At 43.0% G+C, this 21,859-nt stretch overlaps 2 protein-coding genes across 2 annotated transcripts in view; one reads left to right on the top strand and one right to left on the bottom strand.

Annotated features, from left to right (window-relative positions):
- The window catches only part of xpr1a (xenotropic and polytropic retrovirus receptor 1a), a 71,362-nt gene extending 58,550 nt beyond the window's left edge, over positions 1-12,812 (bottom strand). The window contains 3 exon segments of the mRNA XM_029428863.1: positions 4,617-4,668; positions 10,727-11,283; positions 12,459-12,812. Coding sequence (XP_029284723.1) covers positions 4,617-4,668; positions 10,727-10,795 — 121 coding nt within the window. The 5' untranslated portion in view covers positions 10,796-11,283; positions 12,459-12,812.
- On the top strand, positions 12,810-20,999 carry acbd6 (acyl-CoA binding domain containing 6). Its single transcript, XM_029428865.1, has 6 exons — positions 12,810-13,088; positions 13,305-13,369; positions 13,837-13,933; positions 16,746-16,822; positions 20,570-20,675; positions 20,779-20,999. The coding sequence occupies exons 1-6, from the start codon at positions 12,810-12,812 to the stop codon at positions 20,797-20,799; spliced, it is 645 nt and encodes a 214-aa protein (XP_029284725.1). The 3' UTR covers positions 20,800-20,999.
- The last annotated feature ends 860 nt before the right edge of the window (positions 21,000-21,859 follow it).

Below are 21,859 nucleotides of genomic sequence, written 5' to 3'. Positions count from 1 at the left end.
GCATGTTTCTCAGCAGCTTCATAGGTTTCTGTTAGACATGTAGCTGCTGTGGCTGGGGGGGACATGTATTCATCTACGCATCCAAGGTTGTTCTAGTGTGGACACAGTATTCATTATTGTTTATGAGCAAAGAAATCACCAAGAAATGATTTATATGACGGCAACCAGGTAAACAGCATCATGTAGAATATAAAACGTAATTATCGACGTGGCAGAGCAACAAAATGACAGAAATCATGATGCTAATTCACACAGGGGAGCGAGGACAAACTCCAAGGGGGACCAACGACAGTAATGACAGCTGCTGTTCCATCATATACGCCGGCAGAATAATAATCAGCGCTGTACTACACAGGCTAGCAGACTTCAACTAACCTCTCATGTTCGTCAACTGCACACAAAATGGTGGGCGAGCGAGCGGCACGGACAACAATAGAAAATAGTGAAAGGTGTGATGCACGGTCTCGTTAAGCAGATTAGATACGACGATGGCTCACACACACACACAGACATTTGGGTGTAGCAAGAGGGCTGGTTGCGTAGCTGAGAAAGGTGCAACATGAGCAGGTTTGTTCTGGTTCTGATCCAGCACTCAAAGCCATGAAGAGCTGAGTGAGAAGGAAGCGAAGGAACAGAAGCCTCACAGGCCGCATAGCAGAGACCAGGCAGCTGTGATGGTGCAGGTGTCTGGGAGGGAACATGTGGCTTTGTAGGTGCCTTGTTGTCACTCATTCATTTCATCCATTCATACATCCAGCTGGCTCTATGGAGACGGTGTTCTTCATCGTTCATTTGGCTTTATTCCACTTTTGTCTCCATCACATAACTGTACAATAAAGTTTGAGTGGTGGTTTCACATTGCTCTCTTCAGACTCTGAGCAACTCCAGCCACCCTGGAGCACTTAAACACTAAGGCTCTGAGCCAGACACACCACGCTGTGTTAAAATCATCATCTGTCTGTGTGCAGGTCCAGAGCACAGACAACCTGCTACATGCAGACAGACAGGCCAACGCGTCTCCTTGTGTAAAAGTGGACGTCTTATTTCAACACAATAAAACACATAACTGATGGGGTGTGATACGTGTAATATTGGTGAATACTATCACGTGTCTTCTTGGTAGGAATAGAAGAGCAATTCATCGCCACACAAAGGACTGCAAGCATCTTATTTTCACACCGCTGCTTTTATACCGTTATTGATTTGACTGCATAAAACATGAAAAGCCCTAAAGGGATACGCCGACTGACAGCCACAACACAGTGGGGACAATCAGGGGGACGTTTCCTGAAGAAGGAGCTTCACTGTAGAAAGATAGACAAGTGAAATCATTCATTCATTATACTTTAGCTTTTGTCTGATTCATTCATCTCTGACATCTAGAGGAAAATCTATCCTCTGGTCCCCTGAGCTGTAATCCCATTCCCCTCCTCAGACAGTGTGTGTGTGTGTGTGTGTGTGTTTTCATGGTACCACACATGAGCCCCACCCTTACTCCCAGTGCCATCACTACCATCCCCCCCCCCCCCCCCCCCCCCCCCCCTTTACTCCAGCACAGATACCATCACAGTAGTAGTCTGGCCATTTACAGAGAAGCAGAAAGGACTCAATGAATGAATGAATGAATGAGAAAGCAACTGAATGACTTGCAGTGTGAAACTTCCTCCCGCCTGCAGGATTAGAAAAATACTTCATAATGAATAAATATAGGCACTTATGGCATGTGAAGCATGTGCACATTGCTGGAAATAACACACACACACACACACACACACACACACACACACACACAGATTACTGTTAATGCTGCATGTTTATTGTCCGGGGCCATTGTTCTACCTCTGTAATAATCAGCCGACTAATTGAATTAAATTGTGGCATAACTCATTCTTATGGTAGGAACGAGGGGAACCGGAGATCCAACCAGCTGTTCTCTCTGCGGTCTTCCACTGGCTCTCCACAGTGCAGGGACAGGCATGTTTTAATCACAATTACATAAGGACCAATGGAGGGACGGAAGGGATGAGAACAAAGGATCTTAACGAGAGGTGAAGGGTCATGTGCAGCGACGGTAATGTGTTCATGTGTTTCTGTGTCTGCTAGCAACAAGCTCTCTTCATTACTGTACATTCAGCATGTTGAAACTGAATGATTGATTAGACTCAAAATGGAGCTGAAAGAAGAGCATTTTCTGCTGCTCGTTCCCACCGAGGCTCTGTAGTGGAGGTGCTATCGTGTGTAATAATGTCTGTTCAAACAAAAGCATACACTGCAACACACAACGCAGCATGACAGACGAAAGATCAAACCATGAACATCACACACATTCTTTGTAAAGTTGTTTGCCATGTGTAGTGACAGAGATACACATGCAGAGGCTTTGAAGTGCTGCCTGTTCAGTGTTGTGTGTGTCTACTACACAACTCTATCAGGTACTGCAGGGTGTTCAGCCGGAGAGCAGAGTGGCTGAGCAAGTAGCTATAACCCAGTAAACTGTCTCCCTCAGGCAAGGGAAACATCTTCTGAATACCAAAAATGCTGCTTTTTGTAATGAATGAGGAAGGAGGCGGAGGGGGAGAGAGAGGGGGGGAGAGAGGGGGGGGGGGAGAGAGAGGGAGAGTGGGAGAGAGAGGGGGGGAGCAGGCAGCACCCTGGAATCAAATCCACCATAATTAGTCTCAGGGAGCAGACTTAATAAAAGAATCATGGTTTAAAATGAGGTTTAATATATATTGCTTCACTATCAATATCACAATGTTTGCGTATTTACAATGATGATATGAAACTTAAAGACTATATAATTAAACATTTTTATAAACAAGCACACCGGTGCATTTACTGACAGTTTGGTTTTCTGGTTTCTTGAGCTGAAACACTTAATAAATTAATTAGACGAGGAAATATTTTGACCATCGATTATTTTAGTCACTCGTGAGGATTTGCTGCTTTCTAACCGTCTTATGTGACAAAAATAATATATTTGTGTTTTGTCAATTAGACAAAACAAGCAAAGCAAAGCAATCTCCTTGGACTTTAGGAAAATTGTGATTGAATTCAATCAATTGGCAGAAAATAATTGGCAGATGTATCAATGGTTGTTAGTTGCAGCTCTACTGGTTTCCCACGCATGGCCCAATATGCATATGACACGATCGTTATATATGGATTTTGGCACTCAATGAGTGTTAAAGCAGCAAAGAAATGCAAACACTGTGCACTGAACTGGATGTTTTTAATAAGATTATATGTCGTGTGGTGCAATAAAGTGCAAAATGCTCGTGAAGCTCCAGCGTCTTGCACAGCTGGTTGTGTGGATTGTAAAACGCTTTTTCCACTAAGGTTTAAATATTTCTACGGTAATATCATTCTGGCCCATTTTAAATTCAATCAGATTTGGTGTAGTGTATGTGAAGAGAAAGTGCTGCGGTAAGCTTGAAGGTCCTAACACTTGCGAATCTAGTTTCTCTTATGAGAAGTCAACAAAGTCTGAGCCACAGGAGAGCGTACAGACGGGGCTCAATAACGCTGCTTTCATTACAGCTTCTCTCTCTTCCCCTTACAAACACCAAAAGGGACAGACGACTGTATGATGCATTCAAAGACGTCTTCTCTCCCACAGAACAAATGCCACTGCTGATGCTCCTTCCTTTGCACTTGCCTGCTTCAGAGTTTTGGTGCGTGAACAAGAAGCACACAAATCAATTTGATTGAGTGGTGGGATTTTCTACTGATTGATTGGTCCCGTCTCTACTCATAAGACAGCCTCACCTATCTTGCGACAACCTGACAGAGGAGGAGCAGTGACCCATGGGTACAGCTCAGACCTGAGAGAGGAAACGATCCATCATCCTCTCCCGTAGCATGGCTAACAGCCTCTGGAGACACACAGCTCACGTTATCGTCCAACAGGATGTGTGTTCAATAGTAGTTTTAAATGTACTATCAAGCAATACCAATAGGCAAACACACAAAGCCAACGAGGATACACTTTCAGTACATTTCATAGAATATTATATGTAATAAATCCTGTCAACAGTCAACAAATGTCTGTCTTTGGGCCTGAGGCTCGAAGAATCGCATCACACTCTCATCCACATCGAGACCGCTCAGCTGGAACTGAGCTCTGGGAGTCGCAGCTCTGTGAGGGGGCATGTTGCACAGCACCGCAAAATCCATCACTACACAGACACACACATGCGCACAATTTGGACATGAGCACACACGCTCAACCCGTCGCAGACACAACCATGTCACTTTTGTGCACATCACTTGCCGTATGAGGCCACAGAAGGCCGTTGAGAAACAATACTCCAGCTCTGACGTCTGAGACACTTGTTGTAAAGAGTTTACTTCATCGGTGTACAACATAGAAGAATCACAGCATGTTTTTCCTCCTGGAGCTAAGACAGTCAGGTGGAAGGTTAAGGGTTTGGAGTCACAGCCCAGGGAGTGAGTTAGCATGTTAGCAATGATTTCCACCTATTGTTAGCAGACGGAGGGCTGTTATTCTGGGGATGCCCAAACAGGCAGCGAGCAGGGGCCTCTGGCCACACAAGTGTGTGTCTGTGGGAGTGTGTGTGTGTGTGTTTATATATCCAAACAGGGGTTTTCCTTACCTTCTACGGACGGGGCTTGGTCCTGGGAAGCGTACAGCATTTCCTTGAATGCCTGATGAGGAAAGTAAAAAAAGAATTATGTTCTGCAAACACTGGTCTGTGCATTGATGTTCTTTATCCATTAGAGTCCATACAATCCATAAATACAGAGGATTAGTGTATACATGTATGAAAGTGTATTTCCAGTACGTACACTAGTACAAGCAAGAAGGGATTAGAGCAGACCACAAGGCATTACACAATTATTAGCACCATCTGCTTTTAGAGCAGCATTTAAACCATCTAAAGTTATTTGAAGAGCCATTAACTAAACTCTTGATGAAGATTACAACTGCCACACAGCTGTTACATAATAAACAATGCACAAACTCTGGTATTTAAGGATCTGGTTAACTCAAAGTTACACTGTTTATACAGAGATTTATAACTGAAAGTATATATGGGTCCAACAGTACCATATACTGTCCACTTTGTGTTCTCCCTCTTAGTGTATCATGTTTAGTGAGAGAGCTGCTGTGTTGTTGCTCGATGTGTAACAAGTGAACACACAACAAAGACGGAGCTTTAAAATGAACAATTACAGATGAAATAAAATGATCTTTGACAAGTGCAGAGTTTTATAGACAGTGAACATCTTTCTAATAAGAAGAGCAGATTGGGGGGAGAGGGAGAGGGAGAGAGAGGAGGGAGGGAGAGAGAGAGAGAGAGAGAGAGAGAGAGAGAGAGAGAGAGAGAGAGAGAGAGAGAGAGAGAGAGAGAGACAGAGAGAGAGAGAGAGAGAGAAGATAAAGAGAGAAGAGAGAACAGAGAGAGAGAGAGAGAGAGGATAACGAGAGAGAGAGAATCTATATATCTTGGATAGAGAGATAGACAGAGAATATATCTAGAGAGAGAGAAGATAGAGCTCGAGAGAGAGCTATAACGAGAGATCGATATCTAGAGAGAGATGCGAATAGATATAGATAGATGATGCTCTCTATGCGAGATATCTTTCTCCTCTCTATCCTAGGGATTAGTACATAAGTATCTCTCCCATTATAGAGATACAAGATAGATAGACCAGAATATATATAACATATATATAGAGACAGAGAATATATATATAGATAGAGATCTAGAATAGGAGAGAGACATAAATAGATATATATAGAAATAGATATAATATTTATAGACGATATACTAAATTTAGATATACATATATATATAATATATATTATATATATAATATATATATATTCTATAGATATATTAGATATAGATATATAGTTATATAATATAGATACATACAATATATTATATACAGAGTAGAGAGACATACGACAAATACATACATACAGAACATATATATATATAATATAGAGATAGTATATATAGATATTTTATATACAATATAGATATATACATACGACATACATACATATAGTTATATATATAATTCATCTAGACAATTTGTTTTACAGGGGGGGGACAGCTGCAATAAGATTGATCTTGAAGATAATGGCGACTGACAGATAATTGCTCGCTGGCTCATCTGAACATATCAGTGGTAATCAGAGTCCTGTTTCCCGACTCTCTTCAGAACTGAGCTGTGGCAGCAGAACAGAACAAAGTCTTTGACTTCATGAAGTTGTATGAACAGTCGTCTGCATACTGTCAGTAGATCAAATGTGCAACTATGAAGAAACAAATTGTATGTTTTTCCGTCTTATCCACTGATCATATCAATCCACTGTGTGTCCAGGCTGCTTTACAACACGACGGAGACGGCGGTGTGAGTAATCCAGCGTGTGGGTGGAAACCACTCTGTGCATTAGCAGCGACCCGGACTGTTGATACTTAAATTCCTCTGTGAGCACAATGAGACGGCGACACTGGAGTCTAATGCGAGAGGTAAACATTTCATTTGTATGTAACATGTTGTCTCTGCGATGTCTGATCCAGATCACAGGAAACCAACTGTGCACATTGGAGCAGGGCCCGGTCCTGGCTAATCTCTGGTGAGCAAAAAGGGCCCCCCTGACTAATAGGTGGGAAATAGACATTCAGATATAGACAGGGAGGAATTGCCATGGTGATGGGACAAGGGGTTGGTGGTTGGGGGGGGCTCTTTAGGGAACTGGGGTAAACCTGCTGGCTTGGCAGTCGTCAGTGGTGAAACCTGTAGACAATAACTAACCAGAGCCTAATGGGCCCCGTCAGTTTGAATGACCACGCATTAACGTGATGCTGATGTATGCTCACTAAAGCAAACATGAGTGTAGCTCAAGCACCAGACTTAAGTCACTGTGAGGCTGCTGTCAATGGAGTTCAAGCCTTTTTAGTGCACAACAACCAAAATATTATGACGCTGGATGGTTCAATCCTTCTGTTCTCCCGGTGCTTGAGAAGATCCCGCAGTGTGCATTATTAGTCTGAAGAGATCTCTGCCGCAACTAGAAAGCCAGTGGTGGATCACTTGAATCTCTCGCTCTGCGTCTGAGTGGATCCCCGAGTATAGAAAGAGGAGCAGAGAGGATGGGAGGAGAGGATGGAGGGAGGGGATCAGAGAGGGCAGGTCTGGTCGGGGGACCAGATGTCCTCCCAGTGGGGGAGGAACGATGAGGTGAGGATGGGAGGAAGGAGGGAGGTATAGAAAGGGGGGGGATTCTCAGCAGTTGCCGTGCATGTTGTATACATAATGTTCAGATTGTTGAACATGCTGTTAAATGACACGTTGGTTACACAGAGTGCAGAAGATGAGAGGAATATTGTGTACTTGATGCTGGTGTAGACCTTTAAACCACATCACTCAGATTAATTAAAGACAAGGCGCCACTAAGTGAAATCACACAAGCACCTGCTTTTCACCAACATAATGTCACTTTGAATTGTAAATGCGAGTCTCCACATGCACTCTCCTCCTCCTCCTCCTCCTCCTCCTCCTCCTCCTCATCGAAGCTTACACGAGTGATTGGACTGCAGAGGTAAATGCCTAAGTGGCCTTGTTCTCTCGCCCACACACACACACATACCTACATCTCTTTCTCTTTATATAACTCTAATGTTCGATACACATTAGTTACTCAACATACATCTGAATTCCACAGCTGCCACGCCTCGATGCCTAAGTATCGTCTGCACACATCGTGCACACTGTAAGACAAGCAAGTTGGCGTGAAGAGACGTGAAGAACAATTGACTAAGTACATAAAAAAACAGCTTTTATAAAATGCTTCCACTTAATAACTGTTCCGTTGAACGTCAAATCCTCCCTCTATCCATCAGCCTACATCCTGCCCTTTGTCAGGAGCCTCTGGACTCTGCAGGGCATGCACAGCTCCATACCAAACATCTGTTTAGCATATAGGTTCATGACTACAATCCCACCGGATAATAATGAAGCAGGCCCCTAATTACTCCATCACTCAATCGCCTTGCCAATGCCTCCATGTTCAAATCAAGTGCTTTACTAACTAAAGCCTGTGTTTGCAGGAACAGCCACTCTGCAGCATCCTGCTCATCTGCATAGAAACTGGCTGACCAATCTAAATAGACAGCGCACAGCTTTCCACACAATAGCGTGCTCTAAAAGGAGGAGAGTGGAAAACTGGGCAGCAGGTTAATTAATCCAACTAGCACACAAAGGCAAGAATATCACTTAAAACCAGTCAATGTGGATTTAGGCACGCCACAGACACAGCCGGCGTGGACGTGTCATATCTTACTACTGTCGTACAATACAGCAGTGGTGTTGGCTGCGGTCACAAATGCAACACATTGTGCAGAATAAATACACGAGGGACTGATGACATGAATGTTTTCATGCATTTCTGCAGGTATCTGTGATGCTGCCTTCACTGGAGGAGGCCATGCTTCTGTTGCAGCACGTCAAGGCTTTGCATTTTTCAGAACGACATTAAAATTGATTTCTTTTAAAGTCTGTTTTATATCAGTGACCCACTTCACTGACTTGACTAGTCGTAAACAACTTTGTTTGTTCTCGTCTCTTGACTTGACTTGGCATAAAAAGCCTCGACTAAGATGTCCATCACCTCTCCGCCCACTCAGGAGGTGATGGTGTTTACAGAGGTCAGACAAAGACCGAAGGCAGCTGCAGCAACGCAAACACGCACAAACACATCCTCCCTGCAAACCCTATGTATAATTCAGATTTGAGGAAGAATACAAACTGTATGGATGGGGGGGACCGGCCCTGTTGTTCTACATTATTCAACAATAGCTACACAACAATATATTGGTATAGGAGGTTTTTAAGATGGTTAAAAGAGGAAACAAAGGCTCCATATGAAACACAAACCATTCGTTGTTTAGCTTTCACTTTAAATCTTATAGAAATAACAAGTCCTTGATACAGACTTGATTCGTTTATGCTCATATAAATCAGTGATAAAATATCCTTTGATGGATGTGAAAAGATTGTGCACGATTCCAGGAAAAAACATGCAATCATCTGCAATTTCTTTTTGTAATTGCATTGAATTGATAGTAACTAGTGTAAATATATTGATAAAATACTATAATGTTAATACTTTAATGTCAATTCAAGATGATTATAACTGAACACTAACACTAAACGTAGATGACAGAGAAAATCTATCATCATCCATCTCAGGTCAGTGAGTGCCGAGCGGAGGACTGGAGGTGTAAAATGGCTGGTTTGGCAGTACATCTGTCTCTGGGCTCACTGTGCGTCTGTACACACAAAGCCCGCACATAGGCTGTGTATGAATGTTAATAATCAATTCAAATTAAATACCATAGGAGAGTTGTCCTCTCTTCAGTGTGTCCACTACATGTCTAATATCTATTTTTCTTCCACTTTAATTATGTTGTCTGAAGATGTTTTCATCAAACGACAGTGACACCTTATATTCATTCACGGATCCAAATGTCTGCAATCATCCAACTTAATTATACTATTCAGGACATGTTGCCTAAATAAAAGCAGTGGATGAGCTTGTGTTGAGTCTGGGCTGTAGGCTGCTGAGGTTGAAGAGAACGGGGTCTTTGTCTATAATTCATAGAGCTAAATGGAATGGAGCAGCCAGTCCTGTCACTGCATGTCTGCACTAAAGCTCTTAATGTCGAGCCAGCAAGAAGTGGGGTGTGAATATAAAATACTGCTCGAGTACTGTACACCACCCAACAAAGACCATGTGTGCACACAAAGGTCTCCATAAATCTACAAACATCAGAAACCAGACAGAATATCCTGTTAGATGAAGTCTTGCAGGTCGATTCAAAGACAACCGTTCCTGTTGAATTGTGTCGAATATTAAAAACATTGTCATTTACTGAAAACACCATGCAACTCAAAAAACAAGAAACAATTACAGCAGAATGTTTGCAATTTACAACAATGTAATAATCGATGCCTGGACGATTTCCCTCGGGGATCCGTTAGATTGTTGCAAATAATAAAAAATCAAATCAAATCAAAAAAAGGAGAATTTATTGGATGGAATTATCAAAGGAACTGACAATGCCATTTAATATATATACACATATATATATATTATATAATATATATATACCCCTGTTATATGACCACCTAAATAGAGAAATCAATCAAAAATTAATTGAAATCAACGATATCCATATTAAAGATTATTCATTTTAAGATTATAAGAACATTTGAAAAATAAACCTACAAACAAAGCAAAAGAAATGAACAATTTATAGAATATTCCGAAATATTTACACTATGCATTGTTAAAATAAATACACAGAATTGTTTTTGTTATTTGTTCCAGTATGAAAGACATTAAATTGATGAGTAAATTGTTATTTCTGCTCATTTGTCAGTGTTAAAACTAAGCAAACAGCAATAAACAATGAATGCTCCCTCTGGCTCTTAACACCCGCAGTCAATTTCCCGTCCATAAACAATAGCACATCCCTTATCTTTCCCGTCGTTTATTGCTCTCAGGAGCAAGCTAAACTGAAACTGAAGGAAAATAAACTAATTAATAAGCTTTTACATTGTTTCCATAGTTAGTATTGACTCTTATTTTCCACTTAATAATAAGGATGTTAGCCTTTGTAGGAGTTTCGGCCATGCCCATATTAACAAGGAGTTTATTTCTATTACAAGATAAATGTCACTTTACCTCATACTGCAGATACTGTTTCCTCCACTCAGGAGTGATGTGGGACGAAAGATGCTCCGCGAATTTCATTTTGCCGGAACAACTGTCCCCTCAAACCTCCGTTAAATCCAAGAGCGGCTGTCCCCTTCCCCGTCGAGGCGACTTTTGATATTTCAGTCAACTTGCTGGCTCAACATGCGGCGCGTCAGCCCGGCGCACTCCGCTCCTCTTCACTCTACTTCTTCTTCCCGGTCAGTGCACTCCGACTAGATCCCGTCGCCACATACTATTTCACGGGAGGGACAGCAATGGCTGCGGTCCTTTCTTTAACAGGTGGTCAGTGTAGCCGGTGAGAGTGGCTCAGTGACTTTGCTCCGTCCCTCCCTGGGCAGGTCTGGGGACATTGCGGTCCGCCATCGCATTGAGCCACAGCGACGTGGTTGCGTCAGCAGAGCGCGCAGGGGCACCGGGCGTTGTTGGGACCTCCAGTGAAAAGTAGTTGGCAGTGCGGTCAGGAAACCCCTCACCTTCTACACACACACATAACTCAGACCACAGAGAAGCTTGTTGTTGTGTTTCTGCAATGAAAAAGAGGACAAAAAGAAACTTTATGATAGTAACAGGCTGCATTCTCTGATTCTTTGACGTTTACATTCCGTGTTTTTTATCCAACCAGCTGTGCCATAATGATTGCAAACATACTTTTTTTTTAAATCATAATTGTCTGTCCTCATCTCTTTCTGTTCTGCTAGCATTTCTGATTAGCAGTCCTATTCGAGTAATGGATGTGCAAACTTTTTCGCAGAGCACTTATTTTTACAATGTATCTGGAAATGGGGCAGCGGATTACAGTCAGGCTATGTGGATGCTCAGTTTAATAGGCCTCTGATTATGTTCTGGAAAAGAGTTTTAAAAGAACAGGATAATAAGCTTCCATTACTCATAGGATATTTCAAAAGGATCTCATTATAATGTTCCCTACATTTATGCATGTATACATTTAGGCAAGTAATGAGAGTGAGACTATAGATTTGTTTTTACGTTGGACAGGCTACTATTTGTTTTGTGTGGGTTAGTGTCTGAAAAATATAAGCTATAGTTCTGAGTTGATTGAATGAGCGTTTGGGACAAACCACTCAGGTGATCATTCATCATCATGCCAACAGCAGCATCTTCTGGACAAAGTGCGCTAATGCATGTATCCACCAATGGAAGTACAGTAATTGCCTCATGACAGGTGTCAACAAAAGCTCAGTTGTCTTAATTGCAGTAGAAGAAAGGCAATCGACCTGAAAATTAAAACTCAAATTGGACTCAAGTTGTACAAAGAAGTGATTTAAAACGAGCAGTTAACCGCGAGACGGAGGCCACTAACGCCCACATTAACCTCACCTGCGTTAACTAACTATCTGTAAACACGGCCATCACTAAGCAACCATGTAGCTAACGTTAGCAAGCTAACAAGCAAACACTGCAGACCGTACATTTATACAAATAAAATGAAAATAGTTTATATTTAAAGAGATTTTAATTATCTTTATCTTTTTATTAGTCCAAAACAATCAGTTGACATACTGCTAGCTACTTTAGCTATTAGCTAGCTGTTGACGTTAACGTTAGATTTAAGGTTAACGGACAGCAGTTAATTAACGTTAACTAAGTTATTTTTCACGTTACAATACACACATTAAAATTACCCAAATATTTTCTTTTCAAGTAGATTTTGTTATGTACTTTAAAAACATAGTCTTACCAAAATTAACCGACAATTCAACAACTTTTTCTTCATTTGTTTCGTTGTTTTTAACGTTAACAACTAATAACTGCGAATCACAGGCAAAGATGCAACCGGAACCTTTCTTGCTAGCAGTAGGTTTAGCCGGTGCCTTTAGCTGGCAGTACCAGAGACGGACCAACTGTAGAAACAAATCCGGCTGTCACGGATTCTTAACGATAACAGATTAAAAAACGAAATCTGTTCTGAAATACTTGACACATATATTTAAGGCAGCCACTCTCCGTTCGTCTTTAACGTTTTTCCTACGGATCTACGGCGCACGACGTCACTGACGGTACGCTTGCGTTATAATAAACAATAATAACAATGGCTTCTGGGTCGCCGTCGTCCTCTCCGGACACTGCGACGGGCTCAGGTACAGACCCAGCCCGGCCCGACACAGGGGAGCCTCTCGGTGGAGCAGGCTCGGACTCAGACTCGGACCTGGGTTTGGGTAAATTTGACTGCAGCGGTATGGAAATGGGAGACAGGCTGGAGGGAGATGACCTGGAGCGGGACTTTGAGTCTGCAGCCGACCGAGTACGAGATCTGGTTCAGACGGCCAGCAGGGACCAGCTGCTGTACCTGTATGCACGATACAAACAGGTGAGTGTCGGATTACATGGCACCGTGGTTGTGCACATTTAACCCCTCAAATACTGGCACCATGTGTCTTTAGATAAGAGCCACATACATTGAATCCCCAACATCCTTGTGTCATCACTGCTTTTTGACAGGTGAGATTTACCTTTGCAGTATGTTGTCATCTGATGTAATTGGATCTGGATAAAGATGAATAATTCAGACTTGTTTTGTTTTCAGGCAAAAGTGGGAAAGTGCAACACACAAAAGCCTGGCTTCTTTGACTTTGAAGGACAGAGAAAATGGTATGTAGCCTAAAATTGGAAGCCAGTTTTCAATAAATATGTTTTAAATGTTGCACAAATTAATTTGTCATCTTATGATTGAAGTTTAAATGGCACTGGGTGTGAGTGAGTAGCACATGAGTTAATGTGCACACGCTTGCTAAACAAAAGGAGGATTGTCTTCTACTGTTTTAAACTTCTAAAGCCAATTATCCTTTCCCCAAAAAATGGAAAACAAACTCGTAGTGTTATACATTATAAAACAACTTGCAAGTTGTAGAAGGTTCTTAAAGTCTGCTTTCAGTTTCAATGAGAAGTCATATTTAAGTTTATCTGTTAAAGCCTTTCATTAAGATGCTTTTTCACACTGTTTCCACTCCGACAGACTTTGTAAAACAGTAACACATGATGCTACAGATTAAAATGTGAAATGTAAAATTACAACTGTGGATTTTATAAATGTGGTGACAATTATGATCTCGTTACAGGCAAGCCTGGAAGCAGCTCGGAGACATGGAGGCGGATCAGGCAATGCAGGAGTACATTTCCTGTGTGAATGTGTTAGACCCTGAAGGATGCACAAAGGTAATAAGAACTCTGAGTCAAAGCTGATTCCCAACAACAATCTTGATTACTAACTACTATATACTCTCATATACTGTACTCTCCTATACTGTACTCTCCTATACTGTACTCTCCTATACTGTACTCTCCTATACTGTACTGTACTATACTGTACTGTACTGTACTGTACTGTACTCTCCTATACTGTACTGTACTATACTGTACTGTACTGTACTCTCCTATACTGTACTGTACTGTACTGTACTCTCCTATACTGTACTGTACTGTACTCTCCTATACTGTACTGTACTGTACTGTACTCTCCTATACTGTACTGTACTGTACTCTCCTATACTGTACTGTACTGTACTGTACTCTCCTATACTGTACTGTACTGTACTCTCCTATACTGTACTGTACTATACTGTACTGTACTGTACTGTACTCTCCTATACTGTACTCTCCTATACTGTACTCTCCTATACTATACTATACACATGATGGAAATACCATAAATGGTAAACCAGTCATGGAAGAAGTATTCACATCTTTTACTTAAAAGTAGCAATACTACATTGTAAATATACAAGTAAAAGTCCTGCATTCAGAATCTTACTAAAGTAAAAAAACAAAAAGTATTCGTATCAAAATACCAAAAATAAAAGTACTCATTATGTGGAGATGGCTAATTTAGATATTATATTACTGGATATTATTTAGTGATGCTAAAGCTATCAAATAATTATAGAGGAGTAAAAAGTACAATATTTGCTTCCAAAATGTAGCATAAAGCTGCATAAAATGGAAATACTCAAAGTAAAGTACAAGTACCTCAACATTTGCACTTAAGTACAGTATTTAAATAAATACTTAGTTATGTTCCACCTCTGGTTACGTGTCGATGTTGTGGTAGTTAGTCTGAAGGTCAAATTCATCCATTCACAGAAGAACTCCTGCTACTGTTCAGTAAATTACACTTTGCCTTCCGGATTACAACATTTTGCTTAATGATAAATCTCAACCACCTTCAAGTAAACATGACAAATACAGAAACTTCTGATGTCATTGTTGCTCCTCCGTGCTGCAGTGCCAGTTATCTGCCAGTAGAGGTCAGTGTTACAGTGTGTGTGTGTGTGTGTGTGTGTGTGTGTGTGTGTGTGTGTGTGTGTGTGTGTGTGTGTGTGTGTGTGTGTGTGTGTGTGTGTGTGTGTGTGTGTGTGTGTGTGTGTGTGTGTGTGTGTGTGTGTGTGTGTGTGTGTGTGTTGTGTGTGTGTGTGGCCTGAACCTCATTTTTATTTGGTATTTGAGATCAGAAGGATTAACTGCTGTACCATGATGCCTTGCAAGTTATACGTTGTGAGGCTGCAGCTGTAAGTTAGTAATGGTAGAAGCCACTAAAACATGTTGCTTTGCAGAAAGTAAAGAGATGTTGATGTGTCAAGTATTGACATCAGAGCAGATACTCTCCAACCAGGGGGGGGTGGATTCAGTCACATGCTGCTCTACCAGCACAGCCCCAGAGACATGGAAGTGGGTTGTTTTATCTGGACGTGGAAAGCCAAAGAATACATTTACATGTGTCCTTTTCAGAGGCCTGCCACATCCCGCGGGACCGACTGTACTGAGCCTTCTACTTCCTGCTCGACCTCCAGATCCCCTCACCTCTTCATTACTGTACTCTTTCCTCTTTGTTCTCTACGCTACCTGCTTCTCCTCTATGAACCCCCCCCCCCCCCCTTCTTGTTACCTTCTTTAACCCCTCACCCTTTCTTTCCTCTCCTACCATATGTATGTCTCTTTAATAGCGTCACTGTCAACCACATGTCCAATCCTGACACATCCTTCTTTTCTCGTTGGCCACGCTGCGGGGCAATACGCGCTCACAGCTGCACAATGCCAGCAGAGTGCCCGGCCAGAAAACGCCCATCCCCTGAAAAGAAGCTGATCGTATTAGTGTTAACAAAGCACCATCGCATGGCAGTTGCTATTCTTTTGGAAGCACAGTCGAATAGTGTAAGTAGGAGTGCATAGACCGAGGAGCAGGGGAGAGAATAATAGCCAGAGTTTGACCTCTGTTCCGGCCTCAATTGTTGAGCAGACACTGGCTTTATATTACATTATGCTGCGGAGGAGCAGGGCCAGTGCATCAGCGAATATTCTGACTTTCTGAAGTGAATTAGGTCGTCCCCAAAAGTGCACGCACAGTTGTTTTGCTTCGCTTGTCGTGTTCTCCGCACTCTCGCTGTTTTCTGAAATCAGATTTGTGTGGGTTCTTTTGTGAGTCGAGGTTGGTCAGTGAACAATAGTCTGGGTAATAAAGTCTTGGCTGAACTAAATGTAAAACACAGAAGATTAACAAAGAGACGCAATTTAAGCCGCTATATATTTTATATTGCTCTTGTGTGCATATTGTTGGACATTTTATTACCGGTGAGGTCATGTCTAAAAGCCCCAGAGGCTGCTTTAAAAAATGACACATTTTGAACTTGTGTGTCCTGCGTCAGCTTTGCAAAGGCTGCAAGTGAACAGATGAACCCTTTTGTATGGCATTGAGCAGACGACACACTAAGGTCAGCACCTCTGTCCTTAAGGGGACAGAGACTGAGCCACACTACACGACTAGGTTGGTGTTTCACACGAGCTGTCATTGAACATGAAGAACGTTCGTTAACTGATCGGGGCTTTGACGTTCACGTCTTGTGGATTTCAAAATCTACCGTTGGGTTTTCTTCAGCTGGTAATTTAAGCATATGTAGCAGCAACTTGTGTTCTTCAGCAGCATGTGTTTAATGTGGATGTTGTTCATAATGTGTGACTGTCTTTGATGTGACAGGAAAGACGAGGAGCAGAGAGAAGAACGGGCTTCGGAGGAGCAACAGTCAGCTCTCTATACCAGGAAGAGATGATCAGGTATTTACATCAGACGTAACACACACACACACACACACACATCTCACAAACTCTCTTTCTTTAACTCTGTGTTGTTAGTTTGCGTCTCCATGCAGCCCCCCAGTTCTTGCTGTTGCTGTAACAGACTCAGCTTTTTCCTGCCAGCTGTCAATCACGACTTATTTAATGCTTCGGTCAACTCCACCTGAGTCTGTCTTTGTCAAGCGTTGGTCTTGATGCTGTGTGTTTGATTCTATTCAACAGACCGTAACTGCAGTCGGGGCCCGGAAACGTCATACAGTTCTGAATTATGTTAATGAAATATATTCTCCATTTACTTCTGCCTGGCAGACTTACTCAAGCTTAAAAAGCTCATCTTCATTTCAATGAGAAAGGAGCTCTTTTGGAGATGAGATGTGTGAATCCTGCAGGTTTTCCTCCTAAATGGCTGCATGTGATTAGTGTGCACGGTCCTGGGAAGAGGCGGCCACAGTCTCCCTCTTTTTTAATTACGTTACGTTTCGGGGGGTACTTTGGGGGATGGGGGGGGGGGGGGGGCGGTAGAAGAAGACGTGCCGGGTACAGCAGAGGGAGGCAGATACAGCAGGTTTCCCAGAACGATGTTGCTCCCCCTTGGTGGTATCCAGTAGCAGCGATGCCCCGAGGGGGGAAACCAGCAACGAGGAAGTCATTAACACGGCACGTACACACAGCTCGTATGAACACTGGTGCACACATACACTAGCCACTATACGTCGGCGCGATTGCATCCGAATCCATGCATAACCTGCTGGAACTGTCACACTCACTGCTCTGCTGCATTTCAATTTCCTACCTCTCACACACACACGCACACAAACACACTCACACTCCATATTAAACAGCTAAGCACCTGTTAACCAGACAGAGTTAATTGCATTGCTCATCTTGATCTGTGTGTGTGTGTGTGTGTGTGTGTGTGTCGTGGGGTCCGTATCGACAAACGCAGGATTGATTAGCAATATCCCTGGGCTCCTGAGCTGATCAGTGTGTGATGGAAGAGGCTTTGAATGCTACATCTGTAACAGTCTCGCCCAGCTTGAAGAAGCACGGAGGTAAACACTGGGGAGGCTTTGTTGTCCGGACACTTTGCGGGGAGCCGCCGCTGAGTTATTTGAGTTCTCATTGTTTTTTCGTACTTTTGTGGACGCTCAGCCATGTTGACCGGGGTCCTATAGGGGATGCGATGACAGCTTGTGTGTGTGTGTGTGTGTGTGTGTGTGTGTGTGTGTGTGATGGATGGTGTGGCCGTGGTGTTGATCAGTGAAGCTCAGGCCAGGTAGATGAGTGTTCTCTCCACCACTGTGGCCAGTTTAGCCTGATGGATGAAGGACATATCTGCCAGTACACCGGACACACACACATGTTGTGAGCACTCCTACACACACAAAGCCCCCCGGTACCCCAGCTGTTGGGATGACAGAGTAGCCTGTGACCTTCCCAGCATGCATCGCGGTGCTGTTGATGTCACGTCGTTTATAGGACTCACATAAATCATGTGTTTGTTTATAGCGTGTGTGTGTTTGTTACTCTCACTACGTACGGACTAAATACACTAAATACATGTGTGTGTGTGTGTGTGTGTGTGTGTGTGTGTGTGTGTGTGTGTGTGTTCACATGTGAGCTATTTGGTGCATGTTATAAAACCTCACACTGCGTTAGACGTGTGCTTTATATATGTGTGAGGATGTGTCGTGCGCCCGTCAGGACAGGCCCGTCCGACCATCGCCGAAAGACTGATGAGCTGGCCTATTGATTAGTTGCCGGGGAGACGGATGGCGGCCACACATCAGGGACGCTCGGGGTCACCGTGGCCATCAGACGAGGAAGTGGGTGTGGCCCAGCGTGGAGACTCATGAATAAACATAGCGCTGGTGGTAATCAGGAGTATGTAAATGAAGGTGCTCATACATAACCCGGCCGTGATAAAAGTGTAATGAGTTATTCATAATTCATCTGATGAGGAGGAGACGGCGGGGAAGAGGGAGGGGAGCAACCAGAGAGATAAAGCGTGTCGATGAAAAGCTGAAGAAAGGGAAGCACAGAGGTTCATTAAAGAACAAACCGCACACAGAACTTAGTTTGTGTATCCGCACAGTGAACAATGACATGTGTTGACTGTGACTCGGTTTAGTCACCAGGCTGTGTGTGTGTGTGTGTGTGTGTGTGTGTGTGTGTGTGTGTGTGTGTGTGTGTGTGTGTGTGTGTGTGTGTGTATAAGTAACTAATTGACTAATAGTTGAAGCTTTAAGCCGCATCCTGACACGTCATCACTTTATGATTCAGTTAGTGTGTACGTGACAAACCAAACAAACTTCTCTCATTAAATAAATGCAAACACAGTTTCTTCTGAAGAGCTTCCAGGATGTTAGTGGGAGGAGTTGCTCTTGTTCATCACTTGAGGGCCACGTACTCAACACAGAGCTGAACACCATCCTCAGTCTTACAGCTGTGACTGGAGCCAGGTGTGTGCTGTGGCAGGAGACACAGGAGACACAGGAGCCGGGGGGGTCTGGCCTTGGGGAGGACTGACTTATTGCGGCTGGTATGCAGCGTTTCTGTCAGACAATAGAGCACTAAATTCAATTAATTTGAATGGCCGCCGTTGGGTAAGAGGGAGGGGAAGGCGTAAAGCTCTAAATGAGATTTCGCCCCTTCTCTCCCCTTCACCCAATATCCCACCACCACCGCTGCACCCCCCCCCCCCCCCCCCCCAGCACTCACTCTCCCCCCCCCCCCCAATGCCAGGAGGTGATTAGAGACACGTGTGTGTGTGTGTGTGTGTGTGTGTGTGTGTGTGCTGCTTGTGTGTGAGACGGAGTAGTTCTGTGTTTGCGTCGTGTGTTTGATGACTAAATGATCTAGTATGTTTGGTGTTGGCTGTGCACACACGGCACACACTTCACACACTTCACACACAAAGCACTTGAAGTGACACACACGGCAGTTAAAGGTTTGCTTCACCCAAATTACAGATAAGATATTTTCTCAGTGTCGCTGTTACTCTGGATCCTGGACTACACCACACTAATGATTCTGTAGAACGTGTTTCCAATGAGAACGGTTCACACTGAGGTCTCCGGATCAATCGGAGCAGCAGGACACTGTGTGTGTAAAGAAATATGAAATCCATTCAGCTCCATCGTGTCGGAGTGGAGGCTCCTGAAATCTCAGACATAGTTAGAGACTTATTGTGCGATATATGGACCTCACCTACAGCGTGTGTCCACATGTTTGTTTAAATAGGAATATCACCAATATTTTATTTATTGTGGTCTTATTTAATTTTTGTTTATTTTAATATTTGTTTCACATTTCAATGTCCAATTCTCAAGAAATATTATTTTTGAATACTTGGTTCTGATTGGTCAATTACATATTCCACAGTCGGTTATTTCTGTATAGCCGATTTTATTTTTAGCAATAAAATAATTTTTAATCAATGAAATATATATTGTTTTAATTATTTCTAAATCAATACTTTGTGTCAAATATATATATATATATATATATATATATTATTATATATTATTATTATTATTATTATTATTATTATTATTATTATTATTATTTTTATTTTATTTTTTCTCAGCATGTAGCCGTGTAGTAAGCGGGCTGATGTTGGCGTCGGGGTCAAACTGTCCGGGTTCATTTGGCTACGAACGACCCGCTGTAGTTATCCTGACGGGACTGAATCTTCCTCTCTTTCTGTTTCTGTGTCTTCCTCAGGGAGGAGGATAAGAACATATTTGACTACTGCAGAGAAAATAACATCGACCACATCAGCCAGGCCATCATCTCCCAGGAAGTGGAAGTCAACACTAAAGACGAAGAGGTAACTACAGAACCGTGATGCGAGCATTACTCTTCATCGTGCTGCTGCACATGAATGCTTTATTACGATGACAACATTGTAATCAGTCGCTCTTTGTATCCAGAGGAGGGATTCACGCTGCTGAAGTGCCCTTTAGCAAAGCACCGAGTCTGTACCAGCCGCACTGTTATTGTTATGGCTGTGACCCCTCGTGCAGCAGGGCAGGTGAAGATGATGAGTGGAGTATGATGGAAGAATACAGGTCACGGGGGGGATGGTTCACGCAGCTCGTTACGTAACGCTTTCAATGATCTGAAACCACAAACACGTGGGATCCACTCCTCAGGCGGAGATGAGTAAGTTGTGTGAACAGCTATTACCCTCGCGAGGTGTTTTCTGGATTGACCCTGAAATCCATTCATCTGTTCCCGATTCATTACGGGCCAGGCCAAATGGCTCGCTCCCTTTCATCGCAGCCGTTGTTCAGATGAGCAGGCAGGCGGCCGTGAGTTCACCGCCAGAGGCCAGATGGTCGAGAGACCTCGGCAGAGAAAGCTTTGTCTGTCCGCTGCCATTGTTGTCGTCTGTGCTCCTGCAGCGCAGCTCGCTCAACAGCAGAGGGCAGTGGTGAAGCTTCACATCAGCAAGAAGCCTGATCTGCTCCTGCAGATCTGAGGGAGGGAGAGAGAAGGGGGGAGAGAGGGGGAGAGAAGAGAGAGGGGGAGAGAAGAGAGAGGGGAGAGAGAGAGAGAGAGAGAGAGAGAGAGAGGGAGAGGGAGAGAAGGGGGGGAGAGAGAAGGGGGAGAGAGAGAAGAGAGGGAGAAGGGAGGGAGGGAGAAGGGTAGAGGATAGGATGGAGATAGAAGGGGGAGAGGGAGAGTATTATTCATATTATTATTATTATTCTTATTATTATTAGTATTTGGATATAAATTAAATAGTTTAATTGTTTTTTTTCTTGCCAAAAGAGAGGAACCAGGTGATGACCTCAAATAAAACCTTTTAATGAAAGATTCTAAATTTAGATATATATATATATCTACCGTATTTGTTATTAATATGTACGTTTTACTTTAATCAGCGTTTCTCTTACTTAGTGAACTTTATTTCTTCCCGTGGGGAAATATATTTTGTGGAGATTTGTCTGCAGCACAGCGCCCACAGTGACCTGTGACCTCTCCAGGTACCGGTCCACAGTGACCTGT

Source organism: Cottoperca gobio, chromosome 4 (assembly GCF_900634415.1).
Source record: "Cottoperca gobio chromosome 4, fCotGob3.1, whole genome shotgun sequence".
NCBI lineage: Eukaryota > Metazoa > Chordata > Actinopteri > Perciformes > Bovichtidae > Cottoperca > Cottoperca gobio.
This window is presented reverse-complemented; position numbering and strand designations above follow the sequence as displayed.

Coding starts and splice junctions, on each gene's coding strand:
- acbd6 (XM_029428865.1), top strand. CDS start 12,810: ATGGCTTCTGGGTCGCCGTCGTCCTCTCCGGACACTGCGACGGGCTCA. Junction 13,089..13,304: donor TGTATGCACGATACAAACAG/GTGAGTGTCGGA, acceptor TTTTGTTTTCAG/GCAAAAGTGGGAAAGTGCAA. Junction 13,934..16,745: donor ACCCTGAAGGATGCACAAAG/GTAATAAGAACT, acceptor TTGATGTGACAG/GAAAGACGAGGAGCAGAGAG.